Source organism: Anolis carolinensis, chromosome 5 (assembly GCF_035594765.1).
Source record: "Anolis carolinensis isolate JA03-04 chromosome 5, rAnoCar3.1.pri, whole genome shotgun sequence".
Taxonomy (NCBI): domain Eukaryota; kingdom Metazoa; phylum Chordata; class Lepidosauria; order Squamata; family Dactyloidae; genus Anolis; species Anolis carolinensis.
This window is the reverse complement of record NC_085845.1, coordinates 104497543-104521771: the sequence shown is the minus strand read 5'-3', so window position 1 is coordinate 104521771 and position 24229 is coordinate 104497543. Positions and strand designations below refer to the sequence as shown.

The window sequence follows — 24229 nt, the reverse complement described above, 5'->3', positions numbered from 1 at the left end:
ATCTTTATGGGGAAAGGATGGTTAAAATTAGATCCACTAACCTCTTGTTACAGATTAAGGTAGTACTTTTATGAACAGAAGAGAGTGGAATTAATCCTAAGTAGCTGCCTCCAAAATTTATAAAGTTCTGTTTCCTTTGTGATACAATACAGCAGGACTTCTTAAATTCTTTTACATGTGACCCTTTTTGGCCGGAGAAATTTTGATGTGACCCCGGGCATATAGGTATATGAAATAGGTATAGAAAATCAAACATTTATTGATAGCAAATCAGCATTTGCAAGTCTCAATAAACAGGCTGAATTTGAAGTATAGCTGAAGCATCTTCTGAAGAGCTCACTGTAAACACTGCACAACAGATTCATATAAATGTCTAAAATGGCCACTACGTGACTTTCAGAAACTTACTTACATCACTATACGTTGGTTGTATCCAATTTTTCCCGTGTGATGGGACTGACAGTGAACTTTTCAGCACTTGTATCATGGCAACCTCTTGAAAACACTACTTATAAGATCAGGGGGAACTGCTAGCAGGGCCATGGCCTGATGGCGTTTGAAAATTATGTGAAAATACTTTCCAATGTTGAGAAGTGGAGAAAATAAAATAATAATAATAATAATAATAATAATTTATACTCTGCCCCATCTCCCCAAGGGGACTCAGAGCAGCTAACAGCAGTATAAATAACACAACAATAATAAAAATAAAACGATTATAATAAAACAATAAACCAATAAAACCAATTTAAATAGAATCAACACAAGTAAATAATCCATAAAAATATGAAAAAGTGAACCAAACAAATTAACAACAAACATAATTCTTTAAAACCAGAATTATATGGTAAAAAACAATTAAAACATCTCCACCACTGCTCAGGTTAGTGAGACCAAGGTTCAGTTTAGAAATTGTAGTCCATTTAGGTTATCTGGGCGTTGTGTGCTGTTATGTTTAACCGTTATCAAAGGTCTGTTTATAAAGTCAGATTTTCAATTCCTTCTGGAATATTGAAAGTGTAGAGTCTTGCCTAATTTCCCTGGGAAGGGTGATCCAGAGCTGGGGGGCACTACTGAGAAGGCTCTCTCCCCACCAACCATGATTGCAATAGAGGGGAACTGTGAAAAGGACCTCCCTAGACAATCTCAGGGCCCGCACAGGTTCATAGAGATGCAGTCGTGTAAACAGGCTGGACCTGAAACATTTGTAGGTAATAACCTGCACTTTGAATTGGGCCCAGTAATATATAGGTAGTGTGAAGAAGTGTATAATTATATTTTGTTTATAGATGACACGTTTATTTGATTTTGTTTAAACAGTCAGGTTTGGCTAAGTTTAAAATGGTGAATATTAGAGTGGATGATGTATGGGGGAAGGTAGCCATCTTAAGGCGGGTTACCATAGCAACAGGGGCGGAGCCAACCGCCGCTTGGAAAGGAAAAGGGGGAAGGTTTTAAAACCCAGCTGGCAGTCTGTGATTTCCAGTCACAGTGAAGGAACTGATTCTTGTGTAGAGGATCAGCGTGGCTCAAATAGAAGAATTTGAGTTAGATCTAAAATAAAGAGAATTATTTTAGACAGACTGTGATTTTAAATCACAGGGAACAGTCTGGTTTCAGGTGAAGGGAACCAGGAAGAACAGACCTCTATTAGGCCAGACTAAGCAAGTTAGGGGACTTGTTTAGGGTCATTTATAGAGTCTGTGGATTAGGGAAGTTAATCCCAGTGGATCCAGGAGGATCAAGTTTTAGTGTAATTTGGAAGAAGAAATATTTTGAAAGTTTGACCACCTCATATCTGTTTGTAACCATTAAGCTAAGTGCCTTTAACAAGTTATAAGAAACCATCAAGCTCCGTACACGCAATAAACTTGTTTTGATTTTATTCCAACTAAGCCTCTGTCATACTCTTATATTAAGTTAAGCAACATCAACATCTGAAGTAAAATAAATAGAGAAAGCTAAAAAAGAACCAGTGCCATCTGCCTGACGTCACCTCCATTGGTGGCAGCGAAGAAGATAATCAAATAAATAATTAATTAACATCATCCTCCATAAGACATCTTATTAATTGGTGGTATCTGTGTGTTTGGTAAGATCAAAAGGATTCCATTCCTGTCAGACACCTCGTTACAATTGGTGGCAGCGGTGGGATCAAAAAGATTCCTTCCCTGCCTCACCTCGTTACAATTGGTGGCAGCGGTGGGATCAAAAAGATTCCTTCCCTGCCTCACCTCGTTACAATTGGTGGCAGCGGTGGGATCAAAAAGATTCCTTCCCTGCCTCACCTCGTTACAGGTAGCCAATGGAGTTGCTTTAGGAGGGGGGTGGTGTGCTCCCTGTAATTTGCTCCAGTCAAAAAGAAAAAAATCATCCAGGGAGATGTATGAAAATGGTACGAATCAGGGGACCTTCATGTTGATCTCAATAACTATCACTGGGCAAGGTTCAGTTATGCATAGCTTCAGAATATAACTACATTCATTCTTAAAAGCAACTCTCTTAAGCATCACCATGAGCTGCAATTGATTTGGGATAGTAATCTGTCAATAATCTGCATTTCCACCAAGCCTCTTGGGATACAATGGCATAAACGTCTGTCTCCCTAAAACTGCAGTCAGTTTCCCCACCCCCCTCAAGTTGTTGCAGCATGAGAAAGAGGTCATCAGGTTGCCCTTTTTATTTTTTTAAGGTGGGAATGTATCTGTATTAACAAAATCCCATTCACAGTATAACAGGAACACAGGACTGCCTGTGATGCCCCACCTCCTCTTTCCCCCCTCTGTCTTTTTTGTTGGTGGTTTATTTGTTTTTGTTTTATCTCTAATTTAGCAACAGCACTGCAGAGAAAAATTCACAACTACTGTATATCTGAGAAAAAGGTTCTTCCTCAGAACAAGGTGCTTTTAGCAACTTTATCTTGGAGAATGTACTATTATAGTTTTGCTGCACAGGTTGCAAGCACTGTTATAGTTTTATATTTAAACATTATTTGCCTCAATTACTAACCACTGCCTCTCTTGGTTTTGGAACCTGACCTCATCATACTCCTACCATGTTTGCTTATTCACCTTCTTGTTTGCTCATTCACCTTCTTTTACTTTATCTGTTTTGAAAATACAAGCATTTTTTATTGGCCTAACTGCCTCCACACCATCAACTGACATTTGATGCTATATTCAGTGACCATGTATTTTACTGAAAATACAGCCAATAATGCTTCTCAAAATAGATTGGAGGAAGGTGAATAAGGTGAAGCATGTCATACTTTAGTCAGGAAAAATTCGATAAAAATCAAGAAATGTGTTCAAGAGATTACCTCTCTTATGTCTTCATTGCCTTCTTTGATGTTTTCAGTCGCACCCACAACTATCTGGTGGATATTGTCAATGTCAACGTCCTGTTAAATAAATTACCACATGTACAATGAAAAGCAGACCACACTGAACTATAGTAATGGAGATGAATAGACAGATCAAAAAGTACAGCATTTCCTCAAATCTAAGACACACTTTTTCTAAAAATGGGGTGCCTCTTAAAATCGCAGGTGCATCTTATTTTTGTTGGTGGGACTGGTACTGAAATTAGGGTAGGGGCTTACTATTGAAGGCATATGGTAATTATGGAAATTGGTGTTGTCAATGTATTTTAACATGAAATCAGAGGCCAGAATTAGGAAACAAATACAGTGGCAACTGTAACTTGGAGCCTCACACCTCTTTGTTTCCTCAGCAACATTTGATTCACTGCTTTCCATTCAGATCCCCTCTCCCTCACAAATATAAGCCAACAAAATAATGGAAAGGTGAGGTAAGTTGCAACACGACCTTTCATCTCCTGATGGGTATTCTCAGAAGTCAGTGGGAAGGAGAGACAATGAAAGCACATGAACCTGCTGCTTTGCATTAGTCATACACACGCGCCTCAATAGTTGGGCAATTCAGCCTTCTCATAAATGTGCAGGTCACTATTATTTAAAAAGCCACAGTGCAGAGCTGTACGTTAACTGTGAAACTTAACAGTCCCCAAATGTTACTTTAAAACCAATGTGCATGCTCACGGCACAGAAATACATAGTACAAAGGAATTCATGCGATCCCAATACACACAGGACCGGGACCTGCAGTTTCACCAACCCGCATCTCACAAAATATGTCCTTTATGAATTCTGTAGGTCCTCCAAGTCAGAGCTTTTTAAGCTTTTTCGACTCACGACCCCTAGTTACCAGAGAAATGTTTATGCAACCCCAAGTATATAAAGGACAGAGGGAGAGGGGAAGGGTAGAGAGACATGTGCAAGAGAGACGCACATGAGAGAAGGGAAAGCAGAGAAAGGCACATGAAAAAAAGGAAGGCGGCCTTCACATACAGTTATGGCAACCCCATCTGGGGTCCTAACCCATACTTTAACCAGCTGTTCTCTAAGTCATTCTATGGCATGCTTTTGCCAGAAGTGATCATAGAGTTGCACTGGATGTCTAATAATTTGTTAGGTGTCCCAGGGCGACTCTTGTAGCTTCTGACAGAAGCCATTCATTTCTATAGGGTTCACTATTATCCTTGGTTTCCTGTTTGCACAGTAAGTTTAGGAATACAGGGGTCATACTGTAGTTTCAAATGACATTACAATACATGGTATTAAGTTTGGAACATGCCATACATTTGTATAGAATAAAACAGTCAAAGAGTCTTCAGTTCAACTGGGGAAGGAAGTCAACACATTTTGTCAGGGAATTATCATGAGTTGTGGTTGCTTCTTCCCATAGCTTAATCTGGCCATCATTTTGGTTCTTTACAACGACCTGGGCATATCTTTGTTCAACAATGTTGAAGCCGTCATTTTTCCTCTTGACAATGACTTAGAAAATGGTACTTCCACAGGGAATGTGAATTATGCAAGTTTTTCTGGCTGCTGTCAAGCCTCAATTGCCATGTAACAAGTACTTTATGCCTTCTAACCAAGCCTTGGGTACCTGTTTCTTTGGACTCGATCATTTAGACAAGGGTGAGCAAACTATTGTCTCCCATATGTTGTTGGACCAAAATGTCCATCAATCAATGCTGACAAGTATAGTCTGACAACACTATATGGCCTCAGGTTACTTACCTCTGATCCACACTCACCAAAATTCCAACTTTGTTTTTAATGGTACTGTGATTTTTATATATATTCATATAGTGGAAAGGGAATAAAATTAAATATGTTGTTTTTACCTGCTGTAGGACTTTTTCTGTGAATATCTCCTGAAGCCTAGATATTTCAACGACTTTCCCTTCAATTTGTCTATTAAAAAAAACAGAAAAACCCACACTTTGCAAGAACAATAATTCATCATTGTATAGATCAGGGATTTTAAAACTTTTTTCCATTTAAAAAACCCTTTCTAGCCGAGGAATTTCTTTCATGACCACAGGTATATAGGCATATAAAATAGGTATAAAAATCAAACATTTACGGAAAATAAATCAGCATTTGCAAGGCTTGCTAAAAAGTCTGATTTTCCTTTTTGTGATTATACTTGAGGCATTTTCTGCAAAGTCCACAGTAAATACTACGTACATGTTGTTACAAGCAGAATTGTGTAAATTCAGGAAACTCTTACTGTTGCCAATTTTTTCCTGACCCCAACATTGAGCTACCAGGTCCCCATTTGGGGTCGGGACCCAGTTTAAGAAGCAGTGGTGTAGACTAAAGTATATACATCATACAATACATTTTTAGAGACTGAAGATGTACAAATCAAGAAAGACAGATGAGCTAAAATATGCTTTAATTCAGAAGGTCAACAATAAATGGTTTTTATTGTGATGTGGAAAATGGAAGATGGAGGAGAGAAGGAAAGTACAGGAGAAAGGAGTGTATACAGTTGACTGAACTAATTTAATTAATTCAGTATAAACTGGCACTTAAGAGCTGGCATAGTGGTTTGAGCATTGGACTATAACTCTGGAGACCAAGGTTCAAATCCCTGTCCAGTCATGGAAACCCAATGGGTGACCATAGGCAAGCCACACACTCCCAGCTGCAGAGGAAAGCTCTGAACACATCTTGCCAAGAAAACCCAGTGACAGGATTACCGGATATGTGTAACGGCAAGACATGTAAAGAGCACTTGACAGTTCTCCACTATAAAATGCCATACCTAATGGTATATTCATGTTCAAAAAGAAATGGAGATTGTTCTTCTACATAAAGACAATAGATTGGACAGCAACTGATAAGGTGTTTCAAGGTTCATAACAACATACAAAGGAGAAGCACACAGGAAAAAATATACCTCACTTCATCAAACAGGCTGTTCATTTCACCAACAAGACGCTGGTTTTCCTGCTCAAACTGGGAACAGAAATAAAAACAATCTAAGTTTTCAAGTTTGTAAACATCCTCCTTGTAGCAAAAGGTACAAAAGGTGATGCACACAGTGTTATTAATAGTTCCGCATTGGTTTACATTTCATCACATTATAGCAATCACATGGTATTTTGCCTTTCAGGTTTTCCCCATGCTGTCCCTTGTGAGACAGGTTTGGGGTGAGGCATCAATTGGGTTTAATGGGCGAACATAAATTTGAACACAGACTGCCACAACTTGTCCCACACTCTAGCAGAAAAGCAGCATTAACTATTGTATTGACATACCATATCATCTATATTTAATCTGGCATGAAAGATTCCATACATGTGATGAAAACAAAATAGAAAGTACTTTTTAATTTGAGTGATTTTTTTCAGTATGTATCAATCTGAGAAATCTCTTTATGCACAATAAAAAGAGAAGCAAGCCTGCATCACATGTAGCAGAAATGTTAGACCTGCAATACAACCGCTAGCTTTCTTTGTCTAATAATTAGATGTTGATTAAAAGGAATCCCTTTTGGTTCAACTAGATTTGACACCTACTGAAATCCAATTCCACTTAAAAGAAAAAAACCCCCAAAAACCAAGGCAACTATAATCTTTCCAGTTTTCTGAAACTCTACTATTTTATTTATTTTTAAAAAGTAAATTGTATTTATTTGATACAATTAGCAAGAACTGGGAAAGCAAATAGAAGTGCCATGTGCAGGAAACTCTTGACAGAAAAATCATGGGATCCGATGTGTGCATTGTGCCTATTACCGATATATATTCAATAGTCAGAAGTCTGGTTCACTAGTGAACAAGGTAAGTAATTTAAATTAAAATTACCATTTGAATTTCTTCAGGTGAAAGCTCATCTTCTCCTTTGCTATCACCCCAAAGTCCAAAATTAGCATGTTCATCTATCACATTCTTATCTGTAAAGGGAAAAAACTCACTGTAAATATAACTCCTTGTAAATATATTTGTCTCAAGTTAAAGAATGAGACAATTCTTTATATCACATTTATACTTTTTAATTGATACCAAGAAAAGCTTAAATAGTCAAGATTGCCTAGTCTTTGGAAAAGACAAGTAAATAAAGGGGAAGCATTTTATTTGCTACAAGTTCGTGTAGTATGGAAATAGATGCTGAAGATCAATATCTAGTTTTCACTACCGCGCTGTCTTTTGGTATTTCAGGACTTATTCTTCTCTATCACATGTCATCAATCACATATTTTAATAAACTAAAAGCTAATTTTTGGATGCTCAATGCTGTAACCAATATGGGAAGGGAAAGTGGTACCAGTGTGTACATTAATAGTGTTTTTCAGTATGGAATGGACCAATGCTACGAGTATAACCCAGGCTTATCGTTCCCTTTCACTTGGATAAAAAGGTGATAAAATTCTGCAAACCAAAGCTGTGCAAGATAAACTGTGGGGAGCTGTACTGCAATAGAACCCTAAAAGTATATTACAGAATGATCAGATCATTTTGGTTAAACTGTAGGATATATCCAACTTTGCTTTAGCTATAACACTGCTTTATGCAGAAAGCTTTATGAAGTTTAAATTTTTGACAATTCATCTATGGTTCTTTACAATATTCAGGAAATAGGAAAAAAAAGCCAACTTAAGGTATAATAAAGGAATAACAAATAGCACTTTTATTATCCCATAGGAACCAATTATTTTGAAGGCCTACCAGTGCTAATAACACATGGCACTTATATTCAGTCCTCTCATCACTAGGAAAGGTAACCAAGAGAAATTAGGAAGAGGCAAGGAAAGCTCACAGAAGTGGTTTCCCTCAGCACCAACACAGTTTCTGTTGCTATAGCACCGCTTATTCTGCATGAAATACAGATGAAAAAAACATTTTGAAGCATGAAACATTTCAGTGGGTGCATTAATGTTTGTAGAAACGGGTTCTGTGTTGCAGAAATGAAGCAGTTCTGGTTGTCAGCAATTTCAGGAGGACTAACCTGTTCTTTTATCTAGGCTCTTCCCAAGAGAGGGCCCACATGATGCAGACAGAAGATGCTTCAGAGGAGAAAGAAGATATGTATTCTTTGCCCCAACATGGCAAGCAAGGGTTCTTTACTTTTTCTTGTATTAATTAATAATCCTCATTCACTTTAATGGGAGGCAGCAAATAAATAAACAGCACTGATCTCTATTTCTGGTTATTTTCGTTTCAGAGGTGGGGACACAATTCACCTTACAACTAACCACAGCAGTTAGCACTCTCCGTTTGAGCATAAAGCTTAGTATCTATTAGGTATGGGGAGCTGAAAAATCAGACTGTGTGTGGGTGTTTGGAGAGATTACTTCTTTTGACTGACACAAGCTGGTGTTGGCTATCTTGATGTGTTTATTGTCTTGATGAGCAGACAATACATTTAGAATTAACTAGCTGTGCCCGGCCACACATTGCTGTGGCGAAGTATGGTGGTATGGGAAATAAAGTATTGAGGAATTGGTGGTAGTTAAGGTAAAGGGTAAAGGTTTCCCCCTGACATTAAGTCTAGTCGTGTCTGACTCTGGGGGTTGGTGCTCATCTCCATTTCTAAGCCGAAGAGCCGATGTTGTTCTTAGACACCTCCAAGGTCATGTGGCATGACTGCATGCCGGAGCAGTACCTATTCATCTACTCTCGTTTGCATGTTTTTGAACTTTAGGGTTGGCAGAGGCTGGGGCTAACAGTGGGGGCTCTCTCCGCTCCCCCAATTCAAACCTGTGATCTTTCAATTTCCCTGCTTTCAGAGTGTTGCTCTTTATTTACTGTCCTGGTTTTAGAGATTATATTGTTCTGTATTATTCTACCACAGTAATTATTTCATATTACAGTAGAATCTCGCTTATCCAACATTCGCTTATCCAATGTTCTGGAGTATCCAACGCAGTCTCTCTTTTAGTAGTCAATGTTTTTGTAGTCAGTGTTTTAAATTCATTGTAAAATTTTGGTGGTAAATTTGTAAATATAGTAATTACTACATAGCATTACAGCACATGGAAATGCTTTTTCTGTCAAATTTGTTGTATAACATGATGTTTTGGTGCTTAATTTGTATAATGATTACCTAATTTGATGTTTAATCGGCTTTTCCTGAATCCCTTATTATCCAACATATTCACTTATCCAACGTTCTGCCGGCCTGTTTATGTTGGATAAGTGAGACTCTACTGTATATTTATAATCTTATATTATCTGCTTAGAACTGGATTATATGAGGCCCCTTCTACACAGCTGGATAAAATGTACACTGAAGTGGATTATCTGGCAGTGTGGAGTCAAGATAATCCAGTTCAAAGCAGATAATATAAGATTATGAATGGGTTATATAGCTGTGTGGAAGGGCCTTGAGTGTACACTGCCATATAATCCAGTTAAAATCAGATAATCTGTATTTTATAGGCAGTGTGGAAGAGGCCTAAGTGAGGCCTAACTCTGCTTGTCCCCTGGGCTGAGTGGGTTGCTAGGAGACTAAGTGAGCGGAGCTTAGCCTTCTAACTGGCAGCAATTGGATAAAAACAATTATTCATCTCCCTCTAATTAGGACTTTATTTTTCTTTTCTTTTTGTTGTATGAACGTAGAGGGATGGATGAGGGGTTGTGCTGCCAAGTTTAGTGTTTCTGGGATGTGGAGTTTTGTTTTGTCCTAGGCCGAAATTTCATTACTCTTTTATATATATAGATATCTGCTGCAGGTAGTCGAGTCTCAATTTTTGCAGGGCTGAGGATGCAGGATCCTCAAGAAAGTGGGGGGAAAAACCACTAGAAAGACATTTTAAGTCAAATAGGAATTTTGCTATAGGAATTTTGCTTCTACTGCAAAAATCTCCACCTTGCTCTCAGTTTCCGGTGCCTCTCTTACCAGTCTACAAGCTTTAACTCCACCTTCTTGACTTCTCTTCTGCAGGCTAAACATGCCCAGGTCTTTCAGTCACTCCTCATAGGGCATGTTCTCCAGACCCTTGATCATTTTAGGTGCCCTCCTCTGGACACATTCCAGCTTGTCAACATCTCCCTTAAACTGCAGTGCCCAGAACTGAACACAGTATTCCAGGTGTGGTCTGATCAAGGCAGAATAGAGGGGTAGCAAGACTTCCATGATCTAGACACCAGACTCCTATTTATGCAGCAAAATCCCATTGGCTTTTTAAGCTGCCGTATGACATTGTTGGCTCATGTTTAACTTGTTGTCCATGAAGACTCCAAGATTTTTTTCCCCACTTACTGCTGCCGAGCCAGGCATCCCCCATTCTGTATCTTTGCATTTCATTTTTTCTGCATTTGTCCCTGTTGAACTTCATTTTGTTAGTTTTGACCCATCTCTCTAATCCAGTGGTTCTCAACCTGAGGGTCCCTAGATGTTTTGGCCTTCAACTCCCAGAAATCATAACAGCTGGTAAACTGGCTGGGATTTCTGGGAGTTGTAGGCCAAAACACCTGGGACCCACAGGTTGAGAACCAGTACTCTAATCTGTTAAGATCATTTGAATTCTGCTACTGTGTTTTGGGAGTATTAGCTATCCCTACCAATTTGATGTCATCTGCAGACTTGATGATCAGCAGCTTCTTGCTGCTCCTTCTGCCGGACAAGTGGAGAGTGTGGGAGAGAGGAAGTTAGAACCTTTTTATTTTCCACAGTGGTTTTTTTTTTGTGTCATGAGCAACTTGAGTCGCTTCTGGAGTGAGAGAATTGGCCGTCTATAAGGATGTTGCCCAGTGGTGCAAGGATGCCTCCAGTGAATAAAAGGACTGGTTAGGGCAGGCACCCTCAAATTGTGGTCCTCTGACTGTTTGGGCTTCCAACTCCCAGCATTCCTGACCACTGAACAAGCTGGCTAGGACTTCTGCAAGTTGGAAGGCCGCAGTTTGAGGATGCCTGGGGTAGAGGGAGACACAACCATGCTGGATTCCCCCTCATTCTGGCAGCTTTTCCTTGTCTGGCGGAAGGAAAAACAAGATGTGTCACTTTACCCGCTAATTGCTGCTGCTTTTGTTTCTGCAAATGCCTCCTCTTTCCCCACTCAGTAGTGAAGTGAGGGAGGCATGGAGAAAATGGATTTAGCAGCTTTTTAAATTTTTCACAGCACAGGATTTGGCCTTGTCTTATCATATCACTGGATGTTGAGAGGGCAGAGGCAGCAGGGGGCTGATGCACCCAGTGAATGGTGTGGGATGGAGGGGATCCCTGCATGGCACATGTGCTAAGCATGGCTAACCCAGCACATCAGAATGCAAGAGAGAAAGTGAGTGGTTACTGAGAACTAAAAGGTGAGTGGCAGACAGAAACCACCTCAGTTGTATCCCATGCACACCGTGGATTATTGTTGGTGTGAAAGGAGATGAAGAAGAGGAGGACAAGCTGCCACAGCTAATGCAAAAATCTCTTTTAGTGTTAGCATTCTTCTCTTTCTTCTCAACAACAACAACAGCAACATTTTATTATGGTCAAAAGACCCTTATTGCACCGTAGGTGTACAAGGTATGCAGGTTAATGAGATTAACAACAGCTGGTTGATTAACAACACAAATTCTTAAAATTTGCAACAGTTAAAACACTGTTTCTCCTCAAGAGACAGAGGGCGACGCTGCAGGAGATTTAGTCAGTAGTGTCATCATGCAGTGGGTGAGGCTTGGAGATGGATAGCAGAGGCTACAAACACAAAAGTAATCAAATCCAAGGAAATAAAGCCCATTAAAGTTGAGGGCCAACTGTATGTATGCTGAGTGATAAAGGAAAGTGGGAAAAAGAACTATTAGGAAGTGTGGATGGGCCCAGGTCATTGCTGAGATGTTTTTGCTGTAAAAAGCATCAGCAAAAGTCTTCCTGATTTAAGTTCCCTAAATTTAAATAAGTCTCCCTGCTGAAACACTAATTATATCTGTTTCCTGCCTCTCTAGCACTCTGCCTTCTTGATTTTTCACTCTCTTAAATGTAAGGCTTTTAAATGGCACGGATAAAGGCCATTTAAATCAATTTATATTTCCTAAATAACAGTGCAGGTCTAAGACATATAGAAAACTAACTTATAACTAGAACTTAATTTGTACTTTTAGAGTTTCTAGGGCAGAATGTTATATAATTTAGGACCAAATAAAATGGAAAATAAGTATTATTTGTTCCTTTGATCTGTAGTCTAGTAAGTATATGGCATAATTGGCTAAAAAAACTGTGAGTGTGAGTGGATTAGATACCTACTAGGGGTCTAAAACACTATCAAAAGCAGCAGCAGCACTTGCTCCCACTGTTATAGAGCTTGGCTCTGCTCTTCCCACCATGTACCCCTCCTTTATGCCAAAAAACAAAAAACCTTGGAACTTGTGGTTTTTGATATAACATGAAGCTTGCATGCATACAAAAAACCAAAACTTGGAACTTGGAGATAGTCTGGAGAGAAATGTCACCTTTGCTGATTTCGCAAACAGATTTTTCCTCCAGTTCATCTGAAGATGTTTGGACAGTTGTTTCAGAGGAACTTGTTTTGGATTTATTGCTCTGTTCAGGCTCAAGCCTGGATCTAAGGGAATAAAATATACAAAGAAAGTACTGATAATCACTTGTCGCTACACCAAACTGATACCCATAGCCTTGCTTACAATACTTTCTGACTATGTTTACATACTGTCCACTTGTCATGTCATATTGCAAGACAACGGTAATATAATCACACCATTTCTTTGTGTGGCTATGATGCATACATTGCTTTCTGTAATCCGATATAATAGATACTGCTATGCTGCCATCTTGAACTTTCTCAGTATATTCCAAAACATCAATATACAGAGTATCTTGTAATTTTATAAAAAGGACAGTTAAATTTTGTAATAGATTATGAATGCTTGAAAATTCATCAACTGTTATAATAATTTATTTGTTGTATTGTCAAAGGCTTTCACAGCCAGAATCACTGAGGTGCTGTGTGGTTTCCGGGCTGCACGGCCGTGTTCTTAGCAGCATTTCCCCCTCACGTTTCACCCGCATCTGCTGCTGGATCCTCTGAAGATGCCGGCCACAGATGCATGTGAAACATCAGGAGAAAATTCTGCTAGAACACGGCCATACAGCCTGGAAACCATAAAACACCCTAAAGTCTTTGTTATTATCGTTTTATAGGAGTCTGAGTGTCAGAAAGACAGGGATATAGAGGACATGAGATGTATTGTAAAAACAGCCAAGCAGCACTTCAAACAAAAGAGTGTTTATTCCAGAAAAATGCTAAGTAGTAACACAAAGAAATTTAAGATTGTTTGGTTAACTGCTTCTGCTCTCTCTCTGTAGCACAGTGAGTAGCAGAGTGTTTAAAATCTCTGTCATAGTTTAGATAGATGGCCCAACGCTGGGCATATGTTGATATAATTTCAGAAATGGAAGAGAGATCAGTAGTGTGCCTACACATTTGATTAGCCCTTCAAACACAAGATCAAGGTCTTTAATTTATAAGGGGTATTACTTACAATCTTTTCTTATCAACAACTCGCTTAACTCGAATAGCTCTTTGTTCTGAATACAGCTTACACACTCCTGTTAAATGTGAAAAAGTAATGTAAGCAAGACAAAACAGTACCCATGAAGATAAAAACTATCTTACTAGACTGCTTCTAGTTCAGCATTTTGACTCACAAGCTTGCCAGAACACTTGGCTGTTTCTTACAGCAACTGACAACTAAAGATACACTGCTTATGGACATGGAAGATCAATCTTTAATTACTGTTACAAATGATAATAAGAAATCTCCCTTGTTCTGCCACAGCTCCCCTGACTGTTGATCTATTTCTGGCAACAATCCAAATATATGTCCACTGAGGCCTGGTTAGTGTTAATCCTTATTTTGTTTAGGCCCCATCAACACCGCCATATAATGCAGATTGAACTGAATTGATGATATGAGTCTACACTGCCATATAAGCCTGTTAATCTGCATTACAAAGCAGTGTAGATGGGGCCTTGGGCATCAAGTAAAATATGACTACTTATTAAAGCCTTACTGATTGACTTCCAGCGCTACGTACATGGTTTAAAACTATTTTAATCTTTTAAACTTATTTTAACACGTTTTAGTCTATTAAAATTATTTGTATAGTTTTACATTGTTTTAACCTATTTGTACGGGTTTTATTTGTATTCTAGTCAGATATATTTTGATATAGATGGCAGAACAAAAATATATAAATGTTTATAATTACATTATGGGATATTGAATACCCTGCTGCTACTAGCTGCATGTTAATAGTAACTTTTGTGGAATATAGAGAAAGCAGGATACCTAATATATATATATATATAATCATTGGAGAAAAAGCAAAATATTGTTACATTTGAATCCATTGACTTACTTGATCCAAACTTCTATCATCTGTAGTTTTCTAGCAATATAGACTCTTTTTTTAGTGCCTTGTCAAAGATATGTTGGTTCAACAAGTTGCCCGAACCTAGACAATTCTTAATTTTCCTTTCTAAAGTTAATTTAAAGCTACGCTGTAGCTTTTCAATTTTAAGTTTTATTATATGTTATCACCCCTCTTTCATATTCTGGTTTGGTTTAGTGAGACGTTAAGAGGGATGATAGACCTTTTTGTTACAATGAAACTTAAGGCATGATCTTAAATTTCACTGTAACAGAATCTTCTGCATTGAAGTCCTGAAACTCAGTTGATTTAATATGCACAACATAGAAACACTTTTAAAAGTTCTACCACAATGGTGACAATAGTAACATATTTTGAGATTTAAATCAGAAATAGTTCTGGGAAGACACTACAAACACAAAGGCTATCATTTAAAGAAAAATAAAACAGAATACTTTTTAAATAGTCTCCAATGAAATCCAAGACAGCTTCTCTGTGTTGCTTCACTTGTGGAGAATGAATATCTTTGTGAGCTAAAATAAACAGATACAAAACATTATTCTTCTCAGACCTCCTTAAGTAAGCTGCTAAAATTGTGTATTATTTAAATCTGTCCACCTTCTGTTCTAAGTTGCTGAATTGCATCAGCACACGTTCTCATAAATGTTTGGGCATCTTGGTCAATTTGATCTCGCTCAGTGTCAGTCATTCGCACAAATTCAGACATAGCATGGCTGAAAGAAAACAACATGTTAATTTTATTATTTTAAAAATCTATGCAGAAGATTTCATTCTTAGATAGTCTTAATAATAATAATAATAATAATAATAATAATAATAATAATAATAATTTATTTGTACCCCACCCTATCTCACCGAGGGGACTCTTAGTTCATTTATAGTAATGAAATCTGCTCACTTACCTCAGTTCTAGAACATTATTTTACAACTAAAAGAATGACTTTCCAGTCTCTGTCCCTTATGAGGTCCTTCATACAATTCCAAATTCAACCATTTTTGTAGATATATATATTTACAACACATAACCGAAAGGAAAATACAAAATGAGAACCAGCTAACACTTAATTTTAAGTTGCTGTTGAATATTATTAAACATTGGTCACACAATACACTATATGGGCTTCATGGCTAAGTGGAAATTTCATTAAAATATCCCCTAGCCCAGTGATTCTCAACCTGTGGGTCCCTAGATGTTTTGGCCTTCAACTCCCAGAAATCCTAACAAACTGGCTGGGATTTCTGGGAATTGTAGGACAAAACACCTGGGGACCCACAGGCTGAGAACCACTGCCCTAGCCTAAAGTCAATTGGCATTGTATTACTTTTGTTTTCTTCCACCAGATAAAACTAATAAAATCTAACACAACTTGTTCTTATGAACCAGCTGTGTAATTCATAGAGATCAATATAAATAATAAAAGAAGCAATATAATTTATTTCTGTTAGATGAACACTGCCACTTGGTGGCAAAAAGGAATTTTACATGTGGCTTGCTCAATGAGGGGGGGGAGAGACAGAATTCCATGAAAGGTGGCAGTATTACCACTGAACTCTTCAAGCATTTTCTTGTGAGATTTTGAATTTGAATTGCAGCACCAGCCTTCTCATCAATCAATCAATCAATTAAAATTATTAAGTATCATTATTAGGAATCATACTAATAAAAATATTTTGCTCCTTTCTTTGCAAATTTGAAGACCTCTGATGAGCAATTTTAAGTAAATATTTGATGCACTTTAGAGTTTTTAAATCTTGATACCCTGTGGCAACAAAAGATATTTAAAGACAGTCTGTGATAAAGAAAAATTTAGAAGGAGCATGCAAAGTACAGGGGGGAAAGTGAGGAGCTAGTTGATGGAAGCATGTGTATGAGCTTGGGTTGGACTAGTTGTTCCCCAATCTATTGAAACGAGTTTAAGTCATTTCCCAAGAATTTTAAGAGTTCTGGTTTCTGAGGTTCAGATACACCCGGTGGCAGTAACTCTTTAGTATAATGGCAGAGGCCTAAAAGTCGAACCCATATATTAATAGACATCTCGTTCTGTCACAATATATCTAATTTGAAAACACTATGCAACAATCAAACTAGAGCATTTGTTTATCCAAGTTAGTATTCTTATCCCATTAACACATATTCACTATTTTGAATAACTGGACTCGAAATATGGCATAGGGGGCGTTTTTTTAAAGACTCAGGTTGGAGAGCTTGGAAAAGTTACTTTTGGACAACTGCTCCTGTGATTACCCAAATGTATTCCAGATCCATATGTTCAATTTTCTTTTCCAGCAAGGTGTCTGATTTTCTGTTATTCCTATGACAACACATACCTGTAGGTATTAATGTAGTCTTTCCTGTGCTGCAGAAGAAAATCTTTCAGTTTCCCGATATTGTTGACCTACAAAAACAAGTTAATATGTGTAAATGAAATTATTAATGAACAAAAATAACACAACTGGGCATGAAAAGTAGTATTCGCCCTATTTATGAAGCACACTCAATTCCAACTATTCTATATATGCACTCATGTATAAGTCTAGAACAGTGGTTCTCAACCTGGGGTCCCCAGATGTTTTTGGCCAACAACTCCCAGAAATTACAGCCAATTTACCAGCTGTTAAGATTTCTGGGAGTTGAAGGCCAAAACATCTGGAGAATCCAGGTTGAGAACCACTGGTCTAGAAATATTAGTCAAAAAGTCAACCCCAAAAACACGGGTTAACATTGACATGAATCAATGTGAGCACTGTAAAAAGGTAAAGGTAAAGGTTTCCCCTGACGTTAAGTCCAGTCATGTCTGACTCTGGGGGTTGGTGCTCATCTCCATTTCTAAGATGAAGAGCTGGCATTGTCCGTAGACACCTCCAAGGTCATGTGGCCGGCATGACTGCATGGAGCGCTGTACTTTTATAAAAAAAAAAGAAAAGAAACCATTTCACTCTCTGAGAAAAGTGCTGAAAGGCAAGAGCTTAGGCCCCTTCTACACTGTCCTATATCCCAGGATCTGATCCCAGATTATCTGTTTTGAACTGGATTATATGAATCTCCACTGCCAGATAATCAGTAATAAGCAGATAATCTGGAACCATAACCTCGGATATAGGGACAGTGTAGAAGAGGCCTTAGTCCATCCTGGTAAAACCTAAAAGAAGTGCTGACCTCCTCTACACTTTCCACCATGGTGCTGTGTCTGGCCTTTTTGAACACCTGGGTGGAAAAACAGCAGCGGCAAAGGATAGCCAGTCCTCTGAGATGGTATTGGTGCTTTCCACATCTAGTAAATGACTTATCATATCAAAATCATTTTGGCCTCAAAAGCCGCTCTCGGTTTATACATGAGATGGACATATATATATGGTAACCCCACTAAGACAGATGAGCTTAGGCCTCTCTCTCATCAACCAAAGCAATTGACTTAAGAAAACATAGTTATCATTTAGCAGTTTTCTTTACAGAATTACAACCCTTGCACTCATAATACTTGAGAACAGTTACAACTTAATAGGACGTGAAAACCAGTGTGGGGCAATCAAGAATTCCTAAGCCTGTTCAATTTCTATCAAAGCTGGCCTGTTTTCAATAAAAGGGACACAGAGCAAATCTGTGTCCTATGCTCTTGGATCCACATGTCTGCTAAAGAAGAATCAATAAAGCAGGTGGCCCCAAACTAAGATCCACAGGCTGGATGCGGCCTCCAAGGGCATTTAACTGGCCCTTGCCCTAAACTTTAGATTTACGGTTGTCCTAGGTCTGAAACAACTGGAAAGCACACAACGACGACAATTTTAATTAACTTGACTATCTTATCAGCCAAAAGTAGGCCCACACTTCTAATTGAAGCACTGGTAAGTTTATGTTGGTTACAATTGTTTTTCATTTTAAATACTGTGTTGTTCTTTCATTTTTCTCACTACAAATGAGGTATGTGAAATGTTCATAGGAATTCGTGTTTTTTTCAAACTATAGTCTGGTCCCAATAGTTTGAAGAACCGTGAACTGTCCTTCTGCTTAAAACATTTGAGGAGCCCTGCACTAAAGCAACTTGATATTCTTGAAAGTTTCTTTATTTCTGTGACAGCTTGGTTGAGGTCAAATTGAAGATTGCAGATAAGTTCAGAGAAATGCTGATTTCAAAGGTTCACCACACAGTTTGTTGATATTAGCTGCAAGCATGTTCTAGCTGATCCTGTGTATTTGATAAAGATGAAGGTGTCTCTATTCCAGGCATAAATTTTCATTCTCAGGTGTGTGAGAGTAGCCTGATCTCCCATAATGAAATGCCATTTAATAGAGGTATATATTATGTTAAAAACAGCTGAAAGTCAATCAACATTAATTTTCAGAAAGGCATATCATTAATTTATATCAAATTTTGGTGAAAGCTACTAGTGCTGGTTCAAGCTTATGAAGGAAAGAAATCCATTAGTTTAGTGATGTTCTGAGTAGTAACTGACAATTATTAAGGTTTTTCAAGCCGTAATGACTCTAGAGCAGCAATGGGAAACTGATCTAGAGACTCGTAGTGTAAATTCCAAGGATCCATCCCTGCCTTAGCTCAGATGTTGGGAACTGAGAAGTGAGTGGAAATTTCAGCCTCTCCCAAACCAAAACAAGAGACAATGATAACAGTGGAGTTCAATGTTTGAAGCAAGTTATATTGATTAAAACAGGCCCCACAGTTTCAATTAACAGGACCCACCTTTTTCCTTGATGGGTTTTAAAGGCAATTGTCTCAGAGCTCAGAAGCTCTTTGACAAAGTCAGCATTGAACACACAGCAGCTTTTTTTCTAAGAAAAAATAGCTGCTTTCAATAGAAAGCATGTCAGTTTCGATGAGACAAAAGAAAATAAAAAGGGTGTGGCAACGCTAAAATATATCTACTGTGATTCATTATTAATATCTTAATTGTTATTAACATTTTTATTCACAAGGGGATGAATTCCACAGATAATGCACTTATAAATTAAAATGCAGTTCAGTAACATCCTGATACAGAAGAAGTAGCCACTAGATGGCAACAATGATTTTAATATTATGCCAATATGCAAGTTTCTTGGGAGATTGAGCCGGTTTCGTTGGTGTCTTCTATTTAAATCAGTGTACACTATTTATTAATATTTAAAACCTATCTTTCAGTCAACACCATTGTTTCCCATTATTTAAGGGTAACAGTACAATTGCTTTATGTCCACAAATCAAGCTGATTGAAATGCTTAGATTTGGCTATAGTTATAAGTGGCAAGGAAAACATATTTAGGTTTTGATCTAGTTTCTCTATTACAGTAGAGTAGGGGTCCCCAAACTAAGGCCCGGGGACCGGATGCGGCCCTCCAAGGTCATTTACCTGGCCCCTGCCCTCAGTTTTATAATATAATATTTTAAATCATTTTTAATAATATAATATATTGTATATACATGTAATATTGATAATAATATTATAATGTTATACAATATAATATTAATAATACCATATAATAATATTAATTATATGTTGTATATTACCTATATTACAGTATAGTGGTATAGTTCAATATAGTAATATATAATGCTAATATTGTGCTATACTAATAATACAATATATTGTATGTACATGCAGCTGCTCTGAGTCCCCTTCAGGGTGAGAAGGGCAGGATATAAATGTAATAAATAAATGTACTAAATGAATAAATAAATAATTTTAGACTTAGGCTCGCCCAAAGTCTGAAATGACTTGAAGGCACACAACAACAATCCTAATTCACTTGACTATCTCATTGGCCAGAAGCAGGCCCACACTTCCCATTGAAATCCTGATAGGTTTATGCTGGTTACAATTGTTTTCATTTTTAAATATTGCATTGGTCTTTCATTGTTGTTGTTGTTGTTTTGCACTACAAATAAAACATGTGCAGTGTGCATAGGAATTTGTTCGGGTTTTTTTCCAAATGATAATTTGGCCCCTACACAGTCTGAAGGATTGTGGACTGGCCCTTTGCTTTAAAAGTTTGGGGACCCCTGCAGTAGAGTCTCACTTATCCAACATAAACGGGCCAGCAGAACGTTGGATAAGCAAATATGTTGGATAATAAGGAGAGATTAAGGAAAAGCCTATTAAACATTAAATTAGGTTATGATTTTACAAATTAAGCACCAAAACATCATGTTATACAACAAATTTGACAGAAAAGATAGTTCAATACACAGTATTGAATGTATGTAGTAATTACTGTATTTACGAATTTAGCACCAAAATATCACGATGTATTGAAAACATTGACTACAAAAATGCGTTGGATAATCCAGAACGTTGGATAAGCGAGTGTTGGATAAGTGAGACTCTACTGTATTTAGTATTTATTTATTTATTTACTACGTTTATATCTTGCCCTTCTCACCCCGAAGGGGACTATACAAGTTATACAAGTTATATGTACATACAATCTATATATATAAAAGAGTGATGGCATCACGGCAATTCACAAAACAACAAAAGTACAGGCCCCCCAACCTCAAAATTTGACAACACAACCCATCATCCTCAAGGTTGATACAACAAAAAGAAAAGAAAAATAAAGTCCTAATTAGAGGGAGAGCAATAATTTTTTTTATCCAATTGCTGCCAGTTTAGAGGGCTAATCTCTGCCCACTTGGTTGCCTAGCAACCAAGGGACAGCCAGGTTTCAGTTAGGGGAAAGGCACATTTAGGCCTCACTTAGGCTTCTTCCACAGATTATTAGATTTGCACTGGATTATATGGCAGTGTAGACTCAAGGCCCTTCAACACAGCTATATAACCCATTTATAATCTTATATTATCTGCTTTGCACTGGATTATCCTGACTCCACACTGCCATATAATCCACTTCAGTGTGCATTTTATACAGCTGTGAAGAAGGGGCCTCATATAATTCAGTTCTAAGCAGATAATTTAAGATTATCAATATGCAGTAGAGTCTCACTTATCCAACGTAAACAGGCCGGCAGGATAAGTGAATATGTTGGATAATAAGAAGGGATTCAGGAAAAGCCAATTAAACATCAAATTAGGTAATCGTTATACAAATTAAGCACAAAAACATCATGTTATACAACAAATTTGACAGAAAAAGTAGTTCCATGCGCAGTAATGCTATGTAGTATTTACAGTAGAGTCTCACTTATCCAACACTCGCTTATCCAACGTTCTGGATTATCCAACGCATTTTTGTAGTCAATGCTTTCAATATATCGTGATATTTTGGTGCTAAATTCATAAATACAGTAATTACTATATAGCATTACTGTGTACTGAACTACTTTTTCTGACAAATTTGTTGTCTAACATGATGTTTTGGTGCTTAATTTGTAAAATCATAAGTTAATTTGATGTTTAATAGGGTTATCCTTAATTCCTCATTATCCAACATATTCGCTTATCCAATGTTCTGCCGGCCCGTTTATGTTGGATAAGTGAGACTCTACTGTACTGTATTTACAAATTTACCACTAAAATATCACAATGAATTTAAAACACTGACTACAAAAACATTGATTATGAAAAGGCAGACTACGTTGGATAATCCAGAACATTGTATAAGCGAAAGTTGGATAAGTGAGATTCTTCTTTAATATGAAATAATTACTGGGATAGAATAATGCAGAACAATATAATCTCTAAAACCAGGACAGTAAATAAACAGGGGAATTCCACACAGGAAACAATTGGGGCCAGCTAACACCTCCCAACAAAGTATTCCCATCATCAAAGTCTGGCAAATCCTGTTTTCTCAGGGCCACAGACAGTAGAAGCACATAAAATATCGCAAACAACACCACTCTGAAAACAAGGGAATTCCAGACAGGAAACAATCAGGGCCAGCTAACACCTCCCAACAAAGTTTTCCCATCATCAAAGTCTGGAAAATCCTCTGTTTTCTCAGGGCCACAGACTGTAGAAGCACATAAAATATTGCAAACAACACCACTCTGAAAACAAGGGAATTCCAGACAGGAAACAATCAGGGCCAGCTAACACCTCCCAACAAAAAAATCACTCAGGGAGGAAACAGCCAGGCTTTAAAGCTGCAAGGCCATTACATCCTAATCATTTTTCCTAATTGCAGCATTTATACTTGCCTCCAACAAACAAAAAAAACCAATCAGAAATATTGTATATTCACAACCTTTAGGAAATAATATCCCCTGATGGCGCAGCGTGTTAAAGCACTGAGCTGCTGAACTTCTGGACCGAAAGGCCACAGGTTTGAATTGGGGGAGCGGAGAGAGCCCCCACTGTTAGCCCCAGCTTCTGCCAACCCAGAAGTTCAAAAACATGCAAATGTGAGTGCATCAATAGGTACTGCTCCGGCGGGAAGGTAACGCCGCTCCATGTAGTCATCCCACATGACCTTGGAGGAGTCTACGGACAACGCCGGCTCTTCGGCTTAGAAATGGAGATGAGCACCAACCTCCAGAGTAAGACACAACTGGACTTAATGTCTGGGGAAAACCTTTACCCTTGACCTTAACTACCACCAATTCCTCAATACTTTATTTCCCATACCACCATACTTCGCCACAGCAATGCGTGGCCGGGCACAGCTAGTATATTATATTATTAGCATAGCACAATATTAGCATTATATATTATTATATTGTACTATACCACTATACTGCAATATTATCAGCTGTCAGCTCACTCCAGCCGCCTCCGAATGAACACAAGAGACTCTCTCCGTTGTCACCGAAAACTTTACTGAAGAATACCGTACACACATATAAAGCCAAGATTGCTGGTCAACCCCGAAAGATTCCTTTATATACACATCCCCCACATTCAAAGTAACAATTCCCGCCCAGAGAAAACCCCACGCAATTCTTCCCACTCGCACACAGCCGTTTTCCTTCAGGGCTGAGAGTTGCAGGTGCCTTATCAGTATTATGATGTCAGCGTCCTTGATTACTGGCGCCAGAGTGCAGGCCCAGAAATTATGGTCCTGACAATCAGCAATATTACATGTAATATATAATATATAATTAATATTATTATATTGTTTTATTATTAGTATTGTATTACATTATAATATTATTATATGTATATACAATATATTTTATTATTAGCATAGCACAATATTAGTATTATATAGTACTATATTGTTGCTGGGGGGAGGGGCCATTTAGTAGGGGAAATTCCTTTGCCTAGCCACCCAAAAACCCAGACAAAAGAATTCCAATTCCCAGTTGAAATCCTGAACTCTTAAACACGTTTTCCCTTTTCTTTCATATCCAGGAGAGTAATCACATCCAAACCTCTGTCTTGAGAACTTTTCAGTGAGGTTTTCCAATTTTGGAGTCTTGGTCTCTAATTTCTGATTTATTTGGGCCATATAAGTTGACGTCTTTGCCAATGCTTACATCATATCTTTCAATTCAGCTCTGAAAACATGCCTCATAAGCATTTTCTCATCTGTCTGTTCCCTTCTAAAATTTAGATCTATTGCCATGATAGGTTGGGATCAATTGATGGCTTTCTCTGTCCTTTAGCTTG

The 24229-nt window shown here is 37.9% G+C and overlaps 1 protein-coding gene and 1 long non-coding RNA gene across 2 annotated transcripts in view; one reads left to right on the top strand and one right to left on the bottom strand.

Moving 5' to 3' along the window:
- Nucleotides 1-24229, bottom strand: part of stx18 (syntaxin 18) — a 61579-nt gene that overhangs the window by 572 nt on the left and 36778 nt on the right. Inside the window, exons 2-10 of the mRNA XM_003224147.4 lie at nt 17054-17121; nt 15323-15438; nt 15160-15237; nt 13813-13879; nt 12763-12875; nt 7189-7277; nt 6279-6337; nt 5215-5284; nt 3320-3400 (exon numbers count right to left, since the gene is read on the bottom strand). Coding sequence (XP_003224195.1) covers nt 3320-3400; nt 5215-5284; nt 6279-6337; nt 7189-7277; nt 12763-12875; nt 13813-13879; nt 15160-15237; nt 15323-15438; nt 17054-17121 — 741 coding nt within the window. The remainder of the gene's footprint in view (nt 1-3319; nt 3401-5214; nt 5285-6278; nt 6338-7188; nt 7278-12762; nt 12876-13812; nt 13880-15159; nt 15238-15322; nt 15439-17053; nt 17122-24229) is intronic.
- On the top strand, nt 622-2853 carry LOC107983190 (uncharacterized). Its single transcript, XR_001730624.2, has 2 exons — nt 622-1251; nt 2299-2853. It is a non-coding gene; the product is annotated as an uncharacterized LOC107983190 (long non-coding RNA).